Genomic DNA, 25,119 nt, shown 5'->3' with positions numbered 1-25,119 from the left:
TGCTGCAGCTGTATCTCTACGGATAGAATAATTAGAACCACTTTTAATAATATTTTCTAGAATAGAACAAGTAGCATCAAATATCCTTATCAAGCTACAAACATAACTAAAATGAGAGCTCTAACGAGTTTCTCCAGCCCGTTTCACAGTGCCAATTTGGTTATGTCCTTTACTAGTTTCAAGTTCATCAAAATCCAACATATTTGCAATTTCAATTGCTTGGGTAGCTTGTAATTGATCATGGCATTTGAAAGAGGCACTAATTATATTAACAATGAAATTCAAATAAGAGAAAAAATTATGAATAGGAATTACCTGTCAAGAAGTAGCAACTAATGTCAAATGGAGTCGATGAGCTAAGTAATGAACATAATATGCATAGGGGCAATCCTCTAAAAACAATGCTTGCAAACTATTCCATTCACCCCGCATGTTGCTAGCACCGTCATATACTTGATTTCAGATATTTTGAACATCAAGATAATGCCAAGAAAGAACAACACATATTTCCTTTTTCAAATTTATTACTGCAGTATCTTGGACATGTACAAGATCAAAGAAATTCTCTTTTATAAATCCTTTCTCATCAACATATCTTAAAATAATAGTCATTTGCTCCCTTTTAGATTCATCACGTGCCTCATAAATAATGATACAAAATTTAGAATTTCCAATGTCTTTAGGAATCTTATGATGCACTTTATTTGCAAGAATATGTAAAATCTCTTTTTGGATAATATAAGAAGTATATTTAGCATTTCTTGGAGCATTGTCCAAAACAACTTTGGAAACTTTATCATTATAGAAAGCTAACAATGTAATCAATTCAAGAAAATTACCTCGATTTCTTGAATTAGGTGTTTCATCATGACCTCTAAAAGCACATCATTGCAAAGTTAATCATCGAACAACATCAATTGAAGTATTGACTCGCAAGTGATTATCTTCTTTTTTATCTAAAATTTGTTCATTGATAACCTTGTCAATGTGTCGAGATTGATTTAACAAATCTTGATAACTTTTCTCAGCATTATTATGTGGAGAGCATGGATCTTAACCAATATGATTCAAGAAAGCATACCTTTTTTCCATCATTAACTTTTTTTCCAATTATTAAAACCTTTAACAGTGAATGCATCCGTTCCATAACGAATAATTTGTTTTGAGAAAAGATAACATGAGAAACAATATGCTGCATATTTAGTAGGATAATACGCCAACCAAGGAAATTTGCAAAACCAAGAAAACTAAAATCTTCGGGGATGCTTGTCACCAGAAAGTGGATACTTAGACAAACGTATTTGATATGACCCCATTTCTAAATATGCTCGAATGACTTCATCTCGTTGATTAAAAGGATATTCCCATATTTGAGGATGTAATCCCAAATCCCGCTCTAGATTATTAATATCAAAAGAAAGATTTGGATGATCTTCACTTTCAAGTTTTGGACATTTAGAAGTATTAACTTCGATAGTTGGAGAATCTTCATTGTTCACTGGTCGACTAGCATCACAAGTGTCACTACTTTTGCTCTTAAAAAAATATCAATTGTCTTTACCTTCTTCATTTTTTGCAATCGACTTGAAATTTAATTATATAAAATTATAAAAATGTAAAATGACTATAACATCCATTTCATTTCCATTTCCATTTCCATTTTCATATCATTCTCATTCTCATTTCAATTTCATTTCATATTCAAATCATAAATCGCATAATATAAAATTTTTACTTTTATAATCATATTCAAATTCAACTTAAAATTAAGAATTTTATAATTTTATAATTGAAATCATAGTTTTCAATTCAAAACATAATCTTTTAAGTACTAATTAAATCATTCAAAATCATAAAAATAAAAATAATATAGCTAGATATAGTAAATCAACTGCAAATGGCAAGTTTGAATATAAATGGTCTATTAAGTTGACAACTTAAGTTTCCTAATCCGAAATTCACATAACTTTCGACTCAGTTAATCATTTTTTATTACGTTTTCAAAGGAATGTCCATTGCTTTACAAGCTATCATTTGATATAATTTTAAACAAAGTGACTAAGGTTTTCTTCCTCCCCTTCATTTTGGTCGAAACTTACTATAACATTATCTAACTATTTTTGTTTCATTTTTACACTTATAACAAGTTAGAAATCGTCTCCTAATCATTTTTCATCCAAAAACATACACATTTCACTTAATTTTATAAGCTTACAAGTTCCATTAATATCCTTTGATGGCAACTTTTAATATACTTGATAAAACAAAAAACTATGGGTACATATATGTAAAACAAGTTTCAAATATTCAAAATCTATGAAAAGTTTGAAGAAAAACATACCTTATACTTCAAATTTGGAGGAAAAATGATGAAGTTTTTTTTCTTCTTTTCTTGCTAAGCACCAATATGAAGAAGAAAGATGATAAAAGTCTCTTCATCTTTTCTTATCTTTTTATATATATTATTATATTACTTATAAAATATTATTATGTTAAGTAAATTATTAAATAAACATTAATTTATTATTATTTAACAAAAATATCATTCAAAAGTCATCATGAGTAATTTAGCTTATTCAAGAAGATTTTCTCTTTATTTTTATCAAGAATAAATTTTTTAATATTATTTTTAATCCTATAAAAATATTGGAGGGGCCTACTTATATTTTTAGGAGGGTTATAATATATATACAAAGGAGAAAATTGTAAAAATCTTAAACCTTGGAGGGCCTACTTATATTTTTGGGAGGCCCATAGTGTAAATTTACAAAGGACTAAATTGAAAAAATTTAAACTTTGGGCCTCAACGTGGCTCCGCCACTAAGTCTAAAGCTTTAGCTTTTCTCTGATTTAAGTTCGATTGTTGCTTATCTTGATTTAAATAATATTTTCATTCAATTAAGTATTTCAAATAAATTCAAACATTCAATTCAAGCCTATAATCTAAATTAATAAAAAATTACAAAATTACCACTAATATTTTAACCTTTATACAATTTAGTCCCTTGGTTTATAACTTGCAAATTCACCATTTTTAATTGAAACACATATTAACCATTTTCCCATTAGGCTTATATTAACCCATATTCTTCCCCAATTCACAAAATATACATGGAAATTTACCATTTTAACAAACAAACCCCTAAACCCTAGTTTCACTAAAAATCATTTAACAAAACATGTTCATTTAACAACTAGCTTTAATTATTTATCAATAACTTCACAAACTCATAAATTTCATTCATGGCATATCCCTCAACCTTTAATAGTGTTTCAAATTAACCATGAGCAAAGAAGTTTAAGCTAAAATGAACTAAAAACATAAAAAATAATTAAAATCGGGCTTGAAAACATACCACGCATGAGCAAAATACCATGATCAAAAGCTTTCTCCTCCTCTAACAATGGTGTACGATTTTGGGATAGCAAAATGAGAAAGATGATAAAATTTTTACCTTTTCTTTTTTTAACACTTTTTTAATTATTAATTTACAAAGTTAACCTTTAAAATATATTTAAATTTCATGAAAACCTATCCATCAACATCCACTAACATATAACATGGTATAAATGCCTCCTAAGTCCATTAGTCTTCCTTTCCATAACCATTTAATCCTTTTTAACTAATAGAATCCAAATTTTGTACCTTTTTTCAATTTAGTCCTTTTCACCAATTTAGCCATTTAAACTTTAAAATTTCTTAACAAAAATTTTATACGACATTAATATAAACATATAAACATTAAAATATTTAATCACTTTGATAGCTCAGAAGGATCAAATCGAGATCATCGACAGGGAGGTTGAATTGGCCTTTGAGAAATTGTGGTGGAAGCAATTAAAAATATACAACAAAGAACACAATGATTTATAGTGGTTTAGCCCCAATTTCCTACTCCACTACCTTAGCTTGCCCAAACTAAGGATTTCCCCAAATTCACTAATTTGGCAACCTTTGAGGACAATGTTTAACCTTACAATCTCTCATAAAATTTATGCCCCAAAATCTTAACATACAAATCCCTTAAGGTTTCTACCCAAACCTTAAGGATTAACCCTCTCTCTCAAAGAGAAAAAATTAAACAAGTAAAGAAATAATCCTTACAAGATTAGGATATTTGCAAATGAAGCACAAATACAAAGAAGAACACTTGAGCTAAATGAATACAATGAAAGCTTACAAGACTTTACAAGAAAAGGTATGAAAGAATTAAGCTCTAGGTTGTTTTGATTGATCTTTAAGCTTTGCACGTGTTTCTTGTTATAACTAAACCTTTGGAAGATGATATTTATACCCTCTAATTGATTTCCAATTGTTGTGGTTGCTGTAGAAGTGAATGTAGTCGTTGGGGATGAAATACCAAGTCATTAACTTCATTTGCAGCAACGAGTATTGATACCTACTAAGAAGGTATCAATATTTTTTGTAATTAAAGCATATTTCAGTGACCATTGGAGTAGGAATATCAATACCTTAGGAAATATATCAATACCTTAATAAAAGTATCGATACTGGATCGATACCTATCAATATTTGAAAAAAATAGAATGTCAATTTGCTATCAATTATCAGAGGGGTATCAATATCTTGTAAAATATCCATACTTAGACAAAAAGTATCAATACTTTTTATCCTGGAGCAATTCTAACTTGTTTGAAAATGGTTAAAACATATTTGAAAATGTTTGACTCAATTGAAATCATTTCAACTTGATTTTATCAAATTTCCCAACTTTACTTTTATTCAAAAACACTTTAATTTGTTATATCAAAACATATCATCCAATAAGGCTTAGTTTAACACACTTGTCAGAATTGTGGTCCCGAGACCACTGTTTTTGACGCCACTGAAAGCAGGTTGTTACAATATAGAACGACAACTTGTATTAGTAGACGAACCTAACATGTCCTTAGTTTAATAAAAAATGAGCAAACCGAATAAAAGACTAATATGCCGTCTATCAAGTCCATTTGGGGAGATGCCTTGTCTTGGGCATCCGAGCAGATGACTCTTAAAAGAGAGACATAGATGTAACTGATTGGATTGATAGTACATCGATCAGGACCCAAGCATAATAGATCTTGAATCCGTTTATGAATTTATTCACTTTTAATGTTCATAGTGTGGCATACCTAAATCCTAAGTGGATGGAGGACTATGTATCGTGACTCGTACACTTTGATGTAAGTAAAAGCCTCAGTTCAAATAGATAAAGAACCGAAATTTGGTGCATTGGGTGTATGAATTCTGAGTATGTAGAGTCATTAAAAATAGTGGAATTCGTAGCCCAAAACATGGAAAAATGATATCATCTTATTTGCATTACATGGTTGATGAAAAGTAAATATGGCCACGGGTTGTTCACTATTTGATAGTGATTGACTTTTCATGAAGGAAGATGTAATGGTTACCATGAGATAAAATAGAAACATATTGGGAGAACAAATATTATCCTAAAGAGGTCAAGGATATCCTATGAGGATAACACACTTATGATAAGGTTATTAGACGAGCACTGAGTAGTTGCTTTTGTAATAGTATGACGTTAAGGAGAGCTCAGTTACGATAGTATAGTGGAATGACTTCATGAATAAATGAATTTATAATTAATAGGAAGTCAGAATGTAAGTATAAATCATTTTGAGCCTCAACTCCATATGTCCAATCTATCCCTCCGCTAGCTCGTTGAAACCAGAAACGAATTGCATGTTTGAATAGAAATTAATAGAATGAATATGAAAAGAGAAATGGGAAACATTCAGGAATGATTATAGTTTTCTCTGAAATTGAGAAATGAAATTATTTATAAATAAATTTAGGTTTCCAAAAATGGAAATAGAAATGGAAATGATCCATTTGTAAGCCTATATGGATTACCTTAAAATGATAAGAAGAATGGGTTTTTGTTTTTGGACTATTTTGAAGCATTTGATCATAGTGAACATGTTGATTTGTGAAATATTGAACATATTTTCTCGAAATTTTACTAATGGCAAAATCGTTAAAATTTTTCTAGAAGTAAAATAGGGATGAGAAAATTGTTTTATATATAAATATTAAAGTTTATTTTGGTAAATAGAAAAACTAAATCAGGTTGGATTACATTATAGAGTACTTGGTCAAAAAGGCCCAAGAAGTACTCGTAATTAGACCCGATGTGAGAGATGCCCAAAAGGCCCTTATGGACATTAAGGGGGTGGCAACACTAGTAAAAATACTAGGGTGTGGCATCCACCCTAGTCTTATTCTATGTAGGATGTTGCTTTTCTATTTGAAATAAACTACTAAAACTCAACAAGGGTTCTACCTTCTCTTCCTATAAATAGATGGCACCGGTAGAGCTATTAACACACCTTTGAGAGACTGTTATTCTGCTGAAAAATAGATAAAATTTATACTCAATTATTCATATATTTTTCCGGAAAAACAATTCTATCTGTTTCTTTTAAGAATAGAGAATTTTCATTTTCATCCTAAAAGGAGAAATTTTTTCTAATTCTGTGTTTCGATTTAATTGGTTTGAGCCCACACGCGAAGCAGTTTGAGGTACGAGAATATTAGATAAGATCATTTGGTTGAAAGTCAGGAACAAGGAATACCTGCTAAGTCGAAAACATAGGTATGAATTCCATTAAGGTTTATTGCTATAAATATCACAAACCTGGTCGATTTTCAAATTTTTAATATTTCACTGTACAAGAAAATCGTTTTCAAATAAGGATTTTTCCAATAATTTATATCAAAGCACCAGGTTGTGTTCTCTTTATGGTGTAAACCGAGACCAAATCTCTCTATTCATCTTGTTTGATTAAATTTGATAAGATGTAACATTCTTGTAATTATTCGCATGCTTGGGGCAATGTATGTGAATGAATGTGATATTATATATTTGTTATATAATTATTATTTTGCCCAAGGTTGTGGTTCTTAAGAAATAGACCGTGGATTATCATCTCTACGTAGGATTATTTTTTATTTATAGAAATCTTGTGAGACGAAAATTGACATAGGAAATAAATGTAATATTTCCAAAAAGGAATCCATGACGAGGAGAAGATGGAGCGATGACGGTCGAAAACACAAGAAATGTCTTGTGGCGAAAAACTATGTATTTTTTTTGGTTTTTCATTTATTTTCTAGAAATAGAACCATGGAAACATTGACTGACAATTTTATTTTATTACCAATCTCTTTATATATCTGTTTAATAATTTTTTATGATATAATTGTAATATGTATATATGAGATTATCTATAGTTGATCTATTAAAGATAAGAAATATGGTAATGAGAAGATACTTGTGTTGTATTGTTCCACTCACTTCTTTAGGTTATTCAATTACTGTGAGATGTGTGGTAATGAGAATGTGTATGTCTAGGATTGAATCTGGTAAAGAAAGAATTTGTTTTTAAGTAGTCAAATACGACTCACCTCCCTTTCTTAGGAAATTACCTAGTGCATGGTTTCACTTCTTCGATTTTTCCCTTAAAAGAAAAACTATGGAGAATCAAAATTGTTTGATTGACTCTTGTGAATAATTTAATGTGAATATTATAAAATTTTCATAGCATGTCATGCATATATGAGGTAAGCATGCCATATAGTTTAGGAAAGAATGTCACATGATTGAAACCGAAAATTATAAAAACCTTGCATGTTTTTTAAAATATTGACTAGGAAAAGGTCCCTAAACAAGACCTACAACCTCCATCAATGGTCTATTGTGATGGTATGGCAAGTGCACTACCCCATAATATGATTGCTATGTAGATTTCACTGAGTAGATTTCCTAAAAGTAAGAAGAATTCTATTATGATTAAATCATAAATAGACTGGCCCATGTGGTAGGCACTATCATGCGATAGGTTAAGAAATTCTATCTACAAAGAGGAAAACTAGTCAAAGCATGCTACTTAGTGAGATTGTCCTACGATGAATGATTTCTGGTGCATAATGCGATATGTGTTAAATTGATGGTTATACACTCAAGATCTTCTAGTTAAGTAACTCCCCATGAAGCTCTACTTAAGTTAAAAGGATGGCCAAACGTTACACGATTATTGGTACGTGTGAATGCCTAAGGAATTATGTTCATGTACTAATTGAATGGAAATCCATGTTCTTACTAGTTGGTCATGATCACCCCACAGTGGCTTGATTCAATGGGTGTGGGAATTATCGTTGCAATGACATAAAAATGTTTTCAAGGTTTAATGTAATACGCATGCACCATTTTCATGCATATCGTAATGTTGCAAAACAGTTTCAAATATTTTCTTAATATAAAGATATTAATATATGAATGTTTTATTTTCTGTTCGAAAATGGCACCAACTCCCTTACAAACATACTCTTTGAAAAAAAACTGAATGGAAACAACTATAAGGAATGGAAAAAGAACTTGATACTTGTTTTGTGCTGTGAGAAACTTAAAATAATTCTTGATACTAAGTGCCCTCCGGCCACTCAAGTTGAGGCTAGAAAACACTGTAAAGAGTCTAATGAGATAACTCATTGCTATATGATGGCCAGCGTGGCCAACATTCTGTATAAGCAACTGGAGAGTTGTAAGACTGCTAAAACAATTCTAGATAAGCTAAAAGACATGTTCAAAGGTCAAACTACCTTGGCTCGATGGTCTACTATAACTAGCATAATAAATGCCCAACAAAAGCCTAATACTCTAGTTAAAGTCCATAAGATCTCTCTTATGGGCTACTTTGTTGAAGACGTCGACAACAAGGCCAATTTGGACCAAAACACCAAAATAAAGATGGTGTTTAAAAGCTTGTTCAAAGATTTTGCTAGTTTTTAGGCCACATATAACCTTGGCAACAAAAACCTAATACTTTCGCAACTCATGAATGAGTTACAATCCTATGAGTTGATGTTGAACGGTGGTCAACCGACCTGAAAAGCATAAGCAAATATAATCATTGCTTCTTCCTCAAAAAGGAAGAGAAAAAGCACTAAGAAAGGCAAAACTAAGGTCTCTTGGGCACTACAAGTGGAAAGGAAGATAACCAAAATGCCAAAAGACTTATCTAAGTCAAAATGCTTCTTCTACAGCAAGAAAGAGTATTTCAAGGCAAACTATAAAGGGTAGAAAGAATACCTAGCTACCAAAGGCAAAGGTATGGAACTCTAGATGATAGAAGCTTTTATAATGGAAGACTCAATAGACTATTGGGTCATTGATTCGGGAGCCACTAATCATGTTCGTGTTTCTCTACAGGAGTTTGAGGAGATGAAACATCTTAAAGATAAGAACTTATCATTGTGGATTGGCAACGAGACAACTGTGGCAGTTGAAGTAGTGAGAGATGTACATCTTTATTTTGATTATTTTAGGAAGATTATTTTAAAACACATTTTCTATGTACCAAGTTTCAAAAGAAACTTAATTTTCGTTGCATGTTTATATAAAGACGGTTTGACCATGACTTTTAATAATGAAATTGAAATATTTAGAAGTCGCAATCCTATCTACAATAGATGGATGTTAAATAATCTTTATTTTATTAAGCTAAAGATATACATACTGCTTGAAACTGAAATATCGTATAAAAGACTTAAAACTTCTCACTCTAATGAGGTGTACCTTTGGCATTTGAGACTTAGTCATATTAATTAACAAAGAATCACTAGACTTGTGAAAAACGACATCTTAAGTTTGTTTAAAGAATTTGATCTTCCACAATCTGAATCTTTCTTGGAAGGTAAGATGACTAAGCGATCTTTTAATGCAAAAGGAATGTGGGTCGGGAAACCACTAAAACTTGTGCACACTAATGTATGTGGCCCTATGAGCGTTAATGCCAGAGGTGGTTACGAGTATTATGTAACCTTTATTGATGACTATTCTAGATGTGGGTATGTATACTTGATGCATCGTAAAAGTGAAACCTTTGATAAATTCAAAGAGTTTTGTTGGAAAGTGGAGAAACAAATAGGTTTACCAATAAAGGCACTTCGGTCTAATCGAGGTGGGGAATATATATCTAATAAGTTCTTAAGGCACCTCATAGAGAATGAGATTCTATCTAGTTAACCATGTTGGGTAATCCATAACAGAATGGCATGGAAGAGAGGATAAATTGAAATTTGTTAGACATGATACGTTCGATATTAAGTTATTCGAAGCTGCCAATCTCCTTTTAAGGATATGTTGTACAAATAACTTGCTATATTCTAAATGATTCGCCAACTAAGGAAGCATCGAAAACCCCATACAAATTGTGGCATGGAAGGAATTTGAGTCTTAACCATTTTAGGATTTGAGGATGCCCAACCCATGTATTGGATAAAGATGCGAGGAAGTTGGACTCGTAGACAGAATTGTGTATGTTTGTAGGATATCCAAAGGGAACAAATGGTGGTTTATTTTATAACCTGAAAGAACAAACTGTTATAGTCTCAACTCATGCTACTTTTCATGAAAAAAGTTACATGAATGACTTCAAACCTCGGAGTAAAGAGGTACACGATGAGGTTTTGGGAAATATATAAAACCCTACGAAAATGGTCCCTAAACCAACTCCTAACAGTAGACCTGCAAAAGATCACTAGCATAGGGATCCTTGTTGGAGTAGGAAGGTCTCTCATAGGCTTGAGTTCCTCCAATTTGGCAGAAATGTTTTTAACTCTGAGTCTACCGAACAGGAAGATGATAACCCATTCATATATGATGAAGGAATGCAGAGTGCTAATTCTAAGCTTTGGGAAATAACTATGAAATTTGATATGGACTCTATGTATTTCAACTCGATGATAGGAACTTGTAGACTTACCGAAAGGGATAAAATCCATAGGGTGTAAGTGGATCTACAAGAGGAAAATAAATGCGGATGGAAAAGTGGAAACTTATAAGGCCAGACTTGTAGCAAAATGTTATCTCAGAAAGAAGGCATCAATCTATACTCAAGTTAATCTGCATATATTATCCATTACGGTGTCTCTCGATTACGAGATCTAGCAAATGAATGTCAATAAAACATTTTTGAATGACTATATTGAAGAAAGCATCTACATGATACAACACACTTGATATATAGCTAAAGGAAATGAGCATAAAGTTTACAAATTACTTAGATCCATATATGGATTTAAGCAAGCGTCCCGGTTATGGAATCAAATATTCAATTAAGCGATCAAGACTTTTGGATTTGAGCAAAATGTAAATGAAACTTATGTTTGTAAACATTTAGGGGATGGAAAGGTGATATTTCTCGTTCTATATGTTGATGATATTCTACTCATTAAGAATGATTTAGGGACATTGTCATCAATTAAACTGTGGTTAACCCAACAATTTAGCATGAAGGACTTGGGAGAAGCTAATTTTGTTCTAAGTATTCGAATCCTGAGGGATCGAAAGATCAAAGTGATAGCACTGTCTCAGGATTTATACATAGACAATATATTAGAGAGTTATGCAATGACCGGTTTGAAAAAGGAAAATCAATTCTTTGTATCGAGATTTCATCTCTTTAGAGGACTATCCTAAAACAGTGGAAGAAAGATAGAACGTGAGAAAGGTTCCTTATGCATAGAACATGAGAAAGGTTCCCTATGCTTCAGCAGTAGGAAGTCTCATGTATGTTATACTGTGAACATGCCCAAATATTTAGTTTGTAATGGGGTTGGTAAGTCAACATCAGATGAATCCAGGACCAAGGCACTGGCAAGCAGTTAAGCATATACTCCAGTATTTACAGAGAATGATGGGTTATATGCTTGTGTATTCTAGACAAAACCTTACTCCTATCAGATATACTAATTCTAACTTTCAAAAGTGTTGAGATTTGAGGAAATTGACACCAGACTGTGTTTTTGTCTTAGGCGGTGTGTCTATTGTGTAGAGAAGAGTAAAATAGACTTGTACTGTTGACTCTACTATGGAGGCTGAATATGTGGCTACTTTTGAGGCTACTAAAAAAGTAATATGGCTTCAAAATTTCCTCACGGATCTTGAAGTCATTCCTGGTATGAAAAAGCTATCACACTGTATTGTGACAACAGTGCGACAATAGCTAATACCAAAGAGATGATAAACCAGAAGAGGATGAAAGATATTGATCGAAAGTATCATATCATAAATGGGCAGTTGCAGATGGAACTGTGGATGTAGTGAAGGCCGCATCTGACGACAACCTTGTCGACCCATTTATGAATACTATTAGCTAGGAGTTTTGAGAAACACGTGGAGAGCATGGGAATACGGAAGATGGCTTATCTATTTAAGTAGGGCAAGTGGGTGACTATTGGATTTGGTGCCTTGAGTGTAGTATATTCGTTTGTAAACTTGCAACTTTTTTTTAACAGATTGGTTAATAAAACAAATTCATTAATTACATTAATATACTTTGTATAATTTTCCTCAAATAGTTTTTGCATGCAAACCAAAATGGAAGCAAATTTTTCTCATTGGTTCTCTAAATGTTTAACTAATACTAAGTAGTATTATGTGGTTAGATTGTAGTACAGAAAGAAACCTTGTATTAGTAGATGAACTAAACATGTTCTTAGTGTAATAAAAAATGATCAAACTAATTAAAAGACTAATATGTCATTTATCAAGTCCAATTGGGGAGATTTTTTTTCTTGGGCATCGAAGCGGATGACTCCCAAAAGATAGAGACATAAATGTGACTGACAGGACTGACAGTACATCAGACATGACCTAACTTGAATATATTTTAAATCCATTTATGAATTTATTTACTTGTGACTTTCATAGTGTGGCATACCTAAATCTTGAGTGGAAGACGGACTATGTATGTTTGACTCGTACACTTTGATATTAGTAAAAGGCTGAGTTCAAATAGATAAGGAACCGAAAGTTGGTGCATTGGGTGTACGACTTTTGTAGTATGTAGCATCATTCACAATAGTGGAAATCATAGCCCAAAACATGGGTAAATGATATCCTCTCATTGGTATTACATGGTTGATAAAAAGTAAACGTGGTCACAGGTTGTCCATCTTTGTGATAGATGACTTGATCACTATCTGATAGTGTTTTACTTTTCACGAAGGAAGATGTAATGGTTACCATGAAATAAAATAGGATAATACTGGGAGAACATTTATTATCCCAAAGAGATCAAGGATATCATATGAGGGTAACACACTAATGAAAATGTCATTAGATGAGCACTAAGTAGTTGCTTTCGTAATGGTATGTCATTGGGGAGAGTTCAGTCACGATTCTAGAGTGGAATGACTTCATGACTAAATGAGTTTATAATTAATAGGTGAAAAGCTAGAACTTAATTATATATCATTTAAGCCTCAACTACATATGTCTAATCGGTCCATCCACTAGCTCGTTAAAACCAAAAATGAATTCCGTGTTTGAATAGAAATGAACGGAATGAATAGGAAAGGAGAAATGAGAAACATTCAGGGATAATTATGGTTTTCTCTGAAATAGAGAAACAAAATCATTTCTAAATAAATGTAGGTTTCCAAAAATGAAAATGTAGATTAAAATGGAATTGATCCATTTGCAATCCTATATGGATTACTTAAAAAATGATCAGAAGAATGAGTTTATGTTTTTGGACTATTTTAAAACCCAAAAATGAAAATAAACCATTTGGTCATAGTGAAAATGTTGAGTTGTGAAATAATGAACATATTTTCTTAAAATTTTACCAGGGGCAAAATCATCAAAATTTTGCTGGGGATAAAATAGAGATGAGAAAATTATTTTATATATAAATATTAAAGTTTATTTTGGGAAATAGAAGAATTGAACCGGGTTGGATCATATTACAAAGTATTGGGTCAAAAAAGCCCAAGAAGTAATCGTAATTGGACCCGATGTGAGAGAGGTCCCAAAACCTCTCATGAACATGAAGAGGGTGGCAACCCTAGTAGGAATACTAGGGTGTGTCGTCCACCCTAGTCCTATTCTAAGTAGAATTTTTTTTATATTTGAAATAAACAACTACAACTCAACAAGGGTTCTACCGTCTCTTCATATAAATAAATGGCTCCGGTAGAGCTATTAACACAACTTTAAGAGATTGCTATTCTGTCAAAAAATAGAGAGAATTATTCTTAACTATCACATATATTTTTTCAGAATAACAATTCTATTGGTTTCTATTAAGAATAGAGAATTTTCGTTTTCACCCCAAAAAGAGAACTTTTTCTAGTTTTGTGTTCGATTCAATTGGTTTGAGCCTACACTCAAAGCAGTTCATGGTACGAGGATAGTAGAGAGGATTGCTTGGTTGAAAGTCGGGAACAATGAAAGTCTGCTAAGCAAAAAATAGAGGCACAAATTCGGTTATGGTTTATTGTTATAAGTATCACAAATTGGGTTAGTTTTTGAAATTTTAATTTTTCGCTATGTAAGAAAACTGTTTTCAGACTGGGATTTTTCCAACAACCTCAACACTGTGACCAATTTTCTCTCTGAAAATCTTATTAACCAATCTCTCATAGGTTGCACCTGTATTCTTCAACCCAAAAGGCATAACTCAGTAGCAAAACAAGCCTTCTTCCGTGACAAAAGTTATTTTATCCCAATCTTCTGGAGCCTTGAAAATTTTGTTATTACCCAAGAATGCATCCATAAAGCTCATAAATTTATGGCCCGGGGATGCATCCACCAGCCTATCGATCGAGGGTAAAGGAAAACTATCCTTCGGGCAAGCTTTCTTAAGGCTGGTGAAATTAAGGCACATTCTCCACTTTCCATTAGCCTTATTTACCATTACAACATTTGATACCTAGTCCTGGTATGCCACTTCCCTAATGAATCCCACTGAAAGCCACTTTCCTACATCATGCCTAATAGATTCTACAACCTGCAGAGCAAGCTTTCTTTTTTCTATTTGACTAGCTTGATCTCAGGAGACACATTTAACTGATGAACAGTTGCTTGAGGATCCACACCAGGCATGTCTGCAACTGACCATGACAGAATGTCTGAATTCTATTTTAAACATTGAACCAAGTCCCTTTTTTACTCTTCTGCCAATGCTAATAAAATCCTTACAACTTATCCATGTTATCATAGAACAATTTCAAAGTTTCTGTGACCTTTGTTGGTTCTGAATTGTAAATTCTCTCCTCACTTCTGACATCCAAACTATCCAAATCTCAAACTTGAATAGAAACTTTTATCTGTTGTAAACTCTGACCCGATGGTACCTGTTCATGTGTTTGCTTGACTGACAACATATAACACTGTCTAGTTGTTCGTTGGTCAGACTTCATAAAACATATTCTTGTCCTAGTGGGAAACTTAATCTTCATGCAAAAACTTGCAATCTTCATTTTATCCATTCTCATAATGGGTCATCCAAAAATGACATTATAAGTCATTGGTTGATCTACTATAAAGAACTGAACATATTCTGTGGTGGCGTGCTTGCCATCCCCCTAGGAAACAGGCAGGGTAATGCATCATTTCACCTCCAGTCGATGGTTCGCAAAACCATACAAAGGGATTGCCCTCCTCAAAGCTTGCTCCTTTAACCCCACCTTCTAGTATGCATCCCAAGTCAAAACCTCCACAACACTACAACTATCAACCAAAATTATCTTCACCTCAAATCCTGTTATAATTGTTGACACAACCATTAGATCATTCCCTTCTTCATCACATATTGAATCCTCATCCTCGTCATTAAACTCTACCTTCCATTTTTTGTTAACGCGCAGCCTCTTCAGTGAACTGAATGACATTACACTTCTAAGCTGAGTCTTTCTCTTCGTGTTAGAGGTCGTCTACTATTCATTTATACCAATTATCACATGTATTTTGCCTATAAATTTTTTTTACCCTTATTAATACCCCGCAAACTCTGACTTGACGATGTAGCATCTTGAGCCATAAAATCTTTTAACTCGCAATTTTTAACTACCTCTTCAATAGCATCTTTCAAAGAAAAATAATCCTCAGTCTTATGTCACCTATCATTGTGAAAATTACATGTCTCTCGAGTTGGCTCTTAACTAATTTCGTTAAATGGGTGGAGGGCTTGTAAAAATGCCCAAACTTTTAACCTAACTAAGAATGTATGCACATGTAGCATTTAAAAGACTATAAGTTTCAAACTTTCCATGAGGAACGTACCTTCTTGTGTGCTCAACCTGAGGTCTCTGAAATGCCCTCGGTGATTCATTCTGTGGATAGCTCCTTTGTTGTCCCCCATACTATACGCACAAACTCTGAGAATGAGGACCCTGATAACTACGAACTCCCTGTTAACCTCTAAATTATCTGTCATCCCTCTGGAAAGTATTACGAGCTGCCCTATTAATTTCTTTTGTTTCGGAACATTTGAGCCCTTTCATACAAATCTGCCAAACTCTATGGCCTATTATCAGCAAACGAATATTGCAAGTGCTCATTTTGGGCTCCTATGATGAAGGCATCAATAGCCCACTGGTCCTCCAAATTCTTTGTGTTTAACGTAGTTCCATAAAATTGTTTGACATAATCTTGCAAGGATTCTCCATCCATCTGTTTCACTAACATCAAACCCATAAGAGTGCTCAGTATTATTCTATGAGCTCGAAATCTTCCTAAGAACATCTGGCCCAGATACGATAAACTTTGAATGGAACTTTGTGGTAAAAACAAATACCAATCTTTCGCACTTCCTCTAAGGGTCGTTGAAAAAGCTTTACATTTTGTTGCATTGGAAGCCCTTAGCACATTCATATAATCATTATACTACATGAGATGTGCTTAAGGATCCCTTCTTCCTTCAAGCATTTCTTTTAGAACCTTAAACTCAATTGGTAGGCTCACAGTTGTTATTTCAGAAGACAATAGGTTGTTAGAACAAAATAATCAATCCATGTCTTGCACATCAGGATGCAATACTCGCACATCTCTATGCAAAGCATCCATTTCATTCTGTCATGTCTTTGCATGTGCCCCTATAGCCTCCTCCTAGGTAGGCGTAATAGGATCTTGAAGATTGAAATTTTCAAACTGCATCTTCCTCCTCAATTCTTCATTCTATCTTAACAATTCCTACTGAAACACTTGTTAATGTTTGAACCTAGAACTTGGTTAAACCATCTATTCCTTCATCAACCTCAACTACCTCTGCAAACCAAACAATTGTTGTAGCGATGCTCCCTGATTAGAGGGAAATGATGGCCCTTGACCAAATAGAGCATTGAGACCGAAAGAGTTGGAAGCACCTGCATGGCCTAAGTTACCCAAATTCTTTGGTCGATCAGCAAACCAACTAGCAAAAAGGTCTACCTCACTGGGTTGATTGCCAGTGCCAGAACCTCTTACCTGGCCTGATAGGAAATGAGTGGGGAAATTCTCGTTAGGGTGTCATTTTGGTTTTTTAGCAATCTGAAAATCTGAATATCGGAAGTTTGTCCACGCTCACCGCACCAAATTGTTGAGTATTTTAGAGTGTGTGTCGTTCATATGGGTTAACTGTGTATTCATATTATAGGTAGGTTCTCATGCATGTTGACACATACCCTACTATAGGGTTAACACGTGTTTTCTAGATGTGGGTTCGCCTACATGATAGTGGGAACTCACATCGAGCAGTCTCACAGAAGGGTGCGGGCATCTTAAATATGAACTCAAAGTACGAACCGTGTAGAGTATGGGTCAAGACCCAATTCAGTAACTAGATAACGAGTCGGTAATAGTAAGTAATAAATTAAATAATATACCTTCAAATCATTTTTGAATGCTATTATTTTTTTGGGTACTAATATTATTCTCCTTAATAAGATGATTTAATGCTAAAAATACATATTTCATGTAATTTAATTGGTCAATTTATGAGAATGCACCACTGGATTTTCCATGTTTATATTGAATTTTATACAGGGGTGCAATTTGGGGCTAAATAGAAGAAAAAAGAAACAATTGGGCTAGATTGAATAAAGGAGCAAAGAAGGCGGGCCAAAACGGAATTTTTCCAAGATGTAATTAGCTAAAATTTTATTTTGACTTAGTGGGAGATTATGTAGGGATTTTTGATATCATGGGAATATTTTTCCTTAATTTTCTATGGCTAGTGGCCTTTAATTAGGCAAATTTGTTTAAGGCCACTAGTATAAATAGGGGCTACTATGTTTGTTCATTCATCAAGTTTTCAATCAACTTTTCATCTTTTGAATATAATCTCCTTCCTTCTCACGAAATTATTTGTTGTCTTTGGTTCCTTTTACTTTCAATTTATTAATTTCCAGCTTGTCACCAACCTACACCACTTACATTTTCTTTTTCAAACCTTTTTCTAATTCTCAGTAGGCTAAAACCATTTTTATACCTAAACAAAATTCCAGCCACATACTTAAACCACCCACCTTTTACCCATTTCAACCCTATTTCATATATCCAACCCTCTCCAGATATGCCCAACTCTAATATGCCCCAAACCTTAGTCAACTAAATCTATTTCAACTTTAGGTCAGTGTTAGCTTCGTCAAGATCCGTGAGTTACGAACCTGAGCAATTCAATTCCTAATTTTTAGTATTTATTACTTCTCTGGATTAAGAGTATGACTTCATCAACTCACAAAGTCAAATTAACACTAAGTCAAAAAAGACGTCGTTTCAGTTAGTGTGGTTAGACGTACAGTTAAAATTCTGAAAGGATCAATTGTCTAATCGATTTTCTGTAAACACATTGGCGTGCGAAGTGGGGATTGTTGTTTGGTTCTGTCAAGGGAAGTAGTAACCGGATTTAAATGTCCCACACGGTTGAGGAAATTGGTTCGAGCTAGGCTCTTCTAGAACGCAAAGCTGCCAAAGTTCTAAACCATGAACGTTTCATTGGTTGTTCGATCGGTAAGGGTTAGTTATAGGATGTTCCATAACTAATTTACACAAGGAAGAGTTGGTGTCTGAGGCATCCTTGGTAGCTATAACTAGCTTATTGGAAAAGAGGACTTTATCTAATTTCGAGGATCGGTTCAAAGACGAGGAAAAACACGTGCCTGAAGCTGAGCTAAGTTTAATTAATCTTTCTTCAGATTTATTTAACTATTTTTATTTTTTTTAGCTTTTACTTTTTACACATTTTTTCTATTTATTTCAGGTTTTCAATTTTTATCCTCCCCCCAAATTTCTTAGGCACGACAACTGCCCAGACATGAATGTGGTCGAGAAAGAACAACAATTTTATGTGAACCCAGTCTCTGAGGGATCGACCCTACTCCCTATACTGCTCAAGTTTTCAAATTAGGTGTAGGATTATATTGGTGGTATCGACAACAATCAGTTTTGGTGCCGTTACCGAGAACTGGTAACACTCACAATTGTTTAAATCGTCTTCATGACTAGATCCTCATCCGGAGATTTCAAATACGACCTAAAGATTGAGAAATCGACACGAGCACGACGAAAAGAGATGAAAGCTCTTAAATGTGCAAGTAAAGCAGAAGTTGAGCTAGGACAAGGGATCCTAGAATCTGACGTCGAAAAGTTGAGCCAAGCAATTCGTGCAGAGGCAATTCGACTTGGGAAGCAAGTTGAGGTGGTTGAACTTGAGACCGAACCATTTTTTGAAACAAAAGAAGCAGAAGACAACCTCAGTGAATTAGAACGGATGGCAAACCGAACCATTTGTCAACTAGCCACTGCTCCCAACGACCAAACACCGTTATGAATCAACTATCCAACCAAAAAAACCCTGTTTGAGTTAAAATCAAGCTTGATTCACCTTTTGCCCACTTTTTGAGGCTTGAAGAACGAAAATCCACACACTCACTTAAGAGAATTCCACATGGTCTGCTGAAGCATGAAACCCTAGGGAGTAACCGAAGATGAAATCAAACTTCGGGTATTTCCTTTTTTCTTTAGTTGATACAGCAAGAGAATGATTGTTTTACTTACCCCCCGGTTCTATTACAACATGGAATGACTTATCTCGTGTATTTCTTGACAAATTCTTTTCAGTATTGCGAACAGCTAAACTTAGGAGAGATATAGCAGGAATTCGCCAAATGGAGAGTGAATCACTCTACGACTATGGGAGCGGCATAAAAAACTTTGTGCGAGTTGTCCTCAACACGGTTTGACCGAACAATCACTTCTTCAATATTTCTACGAAGGTTTAATCCCTATGGAAATGAAGATGATTGACGCTGCTGGTAGAGGGGCGCTTGTCAATATGACTCCTCAAAGGGTAAGAGAACTGATATCCACCATGGCGGCAAATTCTCAATAGTATAGGCCGAATTCAAAACCCACAAGACGAGGTAATGGGGTAAACGTTTCATCCTTAGAAGATAAATTGGATAAGCTTACTAATAATGTTCAATCTATGCTTACAGAAAAGAAGAATCTGACCCAACTGTGCGGAATTTGTACAACGTCTGAACATCCGACGGATTTGTGCCCAATCCTTAACGACAACTTAACAGCACATGTTGACGCTGTTGGAGGCTTTCTGGGACCTCCACAAAGACGCTATGATCTTTTCTCCAACACCTACAATTACGGGTGGAAGGATCATCCCAACTTGAATTACGGAGCTAATCCCCGATATAATCCATCATACCAACCAAGACCTTCGCAACCGCCACCCATGCCGAGCACATCTCTAGAAGCTGTTATAGAGAGACTTGTCGTCGATGCTGCAAAATACCAACAAAGGACAGATACATCAATACAAGAGTTAACTAATCAAGTTAGTAAACTCTTGATGGTAGTTAATCGTTTGGAATCTCAAGGTAAATTACCTTCCCAGACAGAGCCAAATCTTCGGCAAAATGCAAGTGCAATAACTCTTCATAGCAGAAAAGTTTTGCAAATAGTTTCAGACAAAAGTTATGGGTAAGACAAAGAACAGGAAAAGTAGATCTCTGATCCATAAGCCAGACCAGAATCAGAAATTTAGAAACCAGACATGATACCACCTCTTTTTCTAGGGAGGCTCGCAAAGGATAAGAAAGAGAAGGAGGAAAAAGAAATCTTCAAAACATTTAGGAAGGTGGAGGTAAATATCCCTTTGCTCGACGCTATCAAACAAATCCCTCGTTATACAGAATTCCTCAAGAAATTGTGTACTAGCAAGAGGAGGTTAATAGGTAACGAAAGAGTAAATGTAGGAGAAAATGTCTCCGCAGTACTATAAAAGAAAGTTTCGCCCAAATACAATGGCCAAGGTATGTTTGCTATTTCCTGTGAGATAGGTAATGTAGGCATTAAGAAAGCCATGTGTGATTTAAGGGCTCCCATTAATGTTATGCCTTATTTTATTTATAAGTTGATTAACGCGGGTTCTTTAAAAGATATAGGAGTAATAATCCAGTTGGCAGATAGGTCAATCGTCTATCCCGAAGGGTTGCTTGATGACGTCTTTGTTAAAGTTAACGAATTAATTTTCCCTGCAGATTTCTACATTATTAATATGGAGGACGATAACTCAACTAATTCGTCTGACATTTTGTTTGGAAGGCTATTTCTAAGTACCACAAGCGCAAAAATTGACGTGCAGAGCGGGACACTGACAATGGAGTTTGATGGAGAAATCATGAAATTCAATGTCTACGAAGCTATGGGTCATCCTAACTCACTATTAAATATTTCTAGTATCGATAGTATAGATTGTTTAACTCAATCTTATTTCGAATATCATGACTTTGATGAGTTGGAAACTGTCCTTTACAGAAGCATTGACATGGATGTTTTAAATCATCTCGAGGAATTAGCAATTATAGAAGATCCGTTGCGAGAAATTATCAAACACTTGGAGACGCAACCATCGTTGACGAATCGAGGTAACCAATTTGAACTATTACCTTCCCAAACTAAAATGTTGCCTTTGATTTTGCAACCACCAACCTTGGATCTTAAAGCATTACCGGACCACCTCAAGTACGTCTTTTTGGGAGAGAAAGACACCTTACCGGTGATAGTGTCAAACAAACTATCCAAAGATGAGGAAAAAAGTCTAGTTCGAGTTCTAGGAGATTATAAGGAAGTTATTGGTTTGACGATAGTCGACAATCCACTTGTATGCACAAAATTTCCATCGAAGATAACACGAAACCAAAGAGAGATGCTTAGAGGCACCTTAATCCACCCATGATGGAGGTAGTAAAGAAGAAGATCCAGAAACTGTTGGATGCTGCATTGATATACCCGATCTTCGACAGTGATTGGGTTAGCCCGGTTCATGTCGTGCCCAAGAAAACTGGCGTGACAGTGGTGAAAAACTCGTTAGGAGAGCTAGTTCCTACCCGAGTCCAGAATGGATGGAGGGTTTGCATCGATTACAGAAAGTTGAATGTAGCTACTCGGAAAGACCATTTTCCACTTCCTTTCATCGATCAAATGCTCGAGCGATTAGCTGGTAAGACCCATTATTGTTGTCTCAATGCGTACTCGAGATTTTTCCAAATTTTGGTGCCTCCTGAGGATCAAAAGAAAACAACTTTCACATGCCCCTTTGGAACGTTTGCATATAGACGAATGCCATTTGGATTCTGTAATGCTCCGGCCACTTTCCAGAGATGCATGGTGAGCATATTCTCCGATTATGTCGAGAAAATCATTGAAGTCTTTATGGATGACATCACGGTATACGGTAACTCTTTTAACGAATGTCTCAATAATCTTGCTAAGATATTACAAAGATGCCTAGAATTTAATCTTATTTTAAATTATGAGAACTGCCACTTCATGGTTGACAAAATATTAATTCTAGGTCATATAGTTTTCTCGGAAGGAATTGAGGTCGATAAGGCAAAAACAGATATTATTAACTCGTTACATTACCCCACATCTGTGAGGGAAGTTCGCTCGTTTCTTGGCCATGCAGGATTTTACAGATGATTCATGAAAGACTTTTCAAAAATCGCGCAACTGCTTTGCAGTCTGTTACAAAAAGATAAAGAATTTGAATTTGACCAGACTTGTAAAGACGCATTTGACGTGCTGAAGCAGAAATTGGTCTCCGCTCCCATAGTGTAATCACCAAATTGGAACATTCCGTTCAAAATCATGTGTGACGCAAGTGACCGAAGTGTGGGAGATGTTCTTGGCCAAAGAATAGGGAAAGAGCCTCATGTTATCTACTATGCTTCGAAGACTTTGGATGTTGCCCAAAGTAATTACACAACCACTGAGAAAGAATTATTAGCTGTTGTGTTTGCTTTAGGCAAATTTAGATCTTACCTATTGGGAACTAAAGTGATTATCTTTTCTGATCATGCAGCTTTGAAATATTTAATAGGAAAGAAGGAGGCAAAACCTCGACTGATTAGGTGGATTCTACTCCTACAAGAGTTTGATTTTGAAATCTGGGATAAAAAGGGATGCAAAAACTTAGTAGCTGACCATCTGAGTTGATTACCGATTCCAGTAGATGAGACACCATTGAAAGATAACTTCCCAGATGAAAACCTATTTTCAGCAAATGCGGTTCATCCTTGGTATACAGACATAGTAAATTACCTCGTCCCAGGTACTGTTCCTTCGGAATTACCAAGATCTAAAAAAGATAAGATAAAGAAAGATGCCCGGTATTACATTTGGGACGATCTTTACCTTTGGAAGCATTGCTTCGATCAGGAAATTTGACGGTGTATAGCAGAAACAGAGGTACAGTCTATCTTAAGTTTTTGTCATTCTTATGCATGTGGAGGACACTTTGGACCAAAACGCACCGCACATAAAATTTTCGAATGTGGACTATTTTGGCCAAACATATTTCGTGATGCCTTTTTATTCTGCAAAAGTTGTGAAATGTGCTAAAAAGTTGGCAACCTTAGTCGTCAAAATGAGATGCCCCTTACTCCTATTCATATTTGTGAAGTTTTTGATGTGTGGGGTATCGATTTTATGGGTTCTTTCGTTTATTCTTTCGGTAATTTTTATATACTCTTAGTTGTTGATTACGTTTCTAAGTGGATAGAGGCGAAGGCCACTCGCAATGATAATGCTAAAACCGTAGTTAAATTTTTTAAAAGTTTTATCTTTTCCAAGTATGGCACTCCATGAGCATTAATCAGTGGCAGAGGAACTCATTTTTGCTATAAGCTCGTAAGTACACTTATGGAGAAATATGGAGTGACTCAACGAATTGCCACTGCTTACCATCCACAAACAAACGGGCAAGCTGAAGTGTCAAATCATGAAATCAAGTCCATCTTGGAGAAGACCGTTAAACCTAACAGAAAGGATTGGAGCTTGAGACTAAATGACGCACTTTAGGCTTATAGGACAGCTTACAAGGGACCAATAGGCATGTCACATTATCAACTCGTTTTTGGTAAATCGTGCCATCTCTTGGTCAAATTAGAGCACAAAGCATTTTGGGCAGTTAAGCAGTGTAATATGGAGATGGAGTCTGCAAGAAGGTCTCGAAAGTTGGACATCCAGGAACTCGAGGAAATTAAAAATGATGCATATGAAAATGCTCGAGTTTATAAAGAAAAGGCGAAGGCGTTTCATGACAAGCTAATCACTAGGAAGTAGTTTTCAATAGGATAAAAAGTTCTCCTATACGACTCCACCTTAAAAATTTTCGTTGGTAATCTTTGATCCAAATGGATAGGTCCATTTATATTACTAATTTATTCTCGAATGGTGCAGTGGAAATTTAAAGCGAAGAAACCCGGAAGTGCTTTAAGGTGAATGGTCAACAACTGAAACAAAGCATTGTTCTCGAAGAAACCCTAAACCCTTTTACAAGAATTTTCAAACGCACACAGTTGAGGAGATTGTTCTCGAGGAGCCCATAATTTGAATAACAGGTCGTCGAGCTAATGACATTAAACAAAGCATTGTTGGGAGGTAACCTAGATTTTTCCCTTTATGCAAATAAAATTTTTGGAAGGTAGACCTTCTAAGACAAAATTGAAGCCCCCCACGTCTGTCCAAACTCGATTAACCCGAATCGAGGAAGGAGTCGACTCTTTACGCACCTTAGTAATAGACGTTCTCACACACCTACGAGGCCACCCTCCACGATGTTGAAATACATCGGGAATTTCTTTTTCTCTCTTTTTCCTACTTATCCTTACTTTTTATTCTTTAAATTACATTAGGACAATGTAAAATAAATAGGGGGAGGGAAACATAAATTGGTTCTAATTTGCTTATCCGTTATCGTTTTTTTGCATGTTTCGCGTGAAAGGTAAATAATTTCCTTGAT

General features: G+C 34.7%; 1 protein-coding gene across 1 annotated transcript; it reads left to right on the top strand.

Moving 5' to 3' along the window:
- The first annotated feature begins 20,865 nt into the window (after positions 1–20,865).
- Positions 20,866–22,050, top strand: LOC107898292 (uncharacterized). Its single transcript, XM_016823810.1, has 2 exons — positions 20,866–21,046; positions 21,152–22,050. Exons 1-2 carry the CDS (start codon positions 20,866–20,868, stop codon positions 22,048–22,050), a joined length of 1,080 nt encoding a protein of 359 aa, XP_016679299.1.
- Positions 22,051–25,119: the final 3,069 nt, after the last annotated feature.

This window comes from Gossypium hirsutum, chromosome D04 (genome assembly GCF_007990345.1).
Source record: "Gossypium hirsutum isolate 1008001.06 chromosome D04, Gossypium_hirsutum_v2.1, whole genome shotgun sequence".
Taxonomy (NCBI): Eukaryota; Viridiplantae; Streptophyta; class Magnoliopsida; order Malvales; family Malvaceae; genus Gossypium; species Gossypium hirsutum.
Note: the sequence above shows the minus strand (reverse complement) of the source record. Positions and strands in the feature narration are given on the sequence as shown.

What these genes read in the sequence shown, in the direction of transcription:
- LOC107898292 (XM_016823810.1), top strand. Translation starts at nt 20,866, where the DNA reads ATGATACCACCTCTTTTTCTAGGGAGGCTCGCAAAGGATAAGAAAGAG. An exon ending in TAGCAAGAGGAGGTTAATAG is followed by an intron (nt 21,047 to 21,151) that starts GTAACGAAAGAG and finishes CCTGTGAGATAG; the next exon opens with GTAATGTAGGCATTAAGAAA.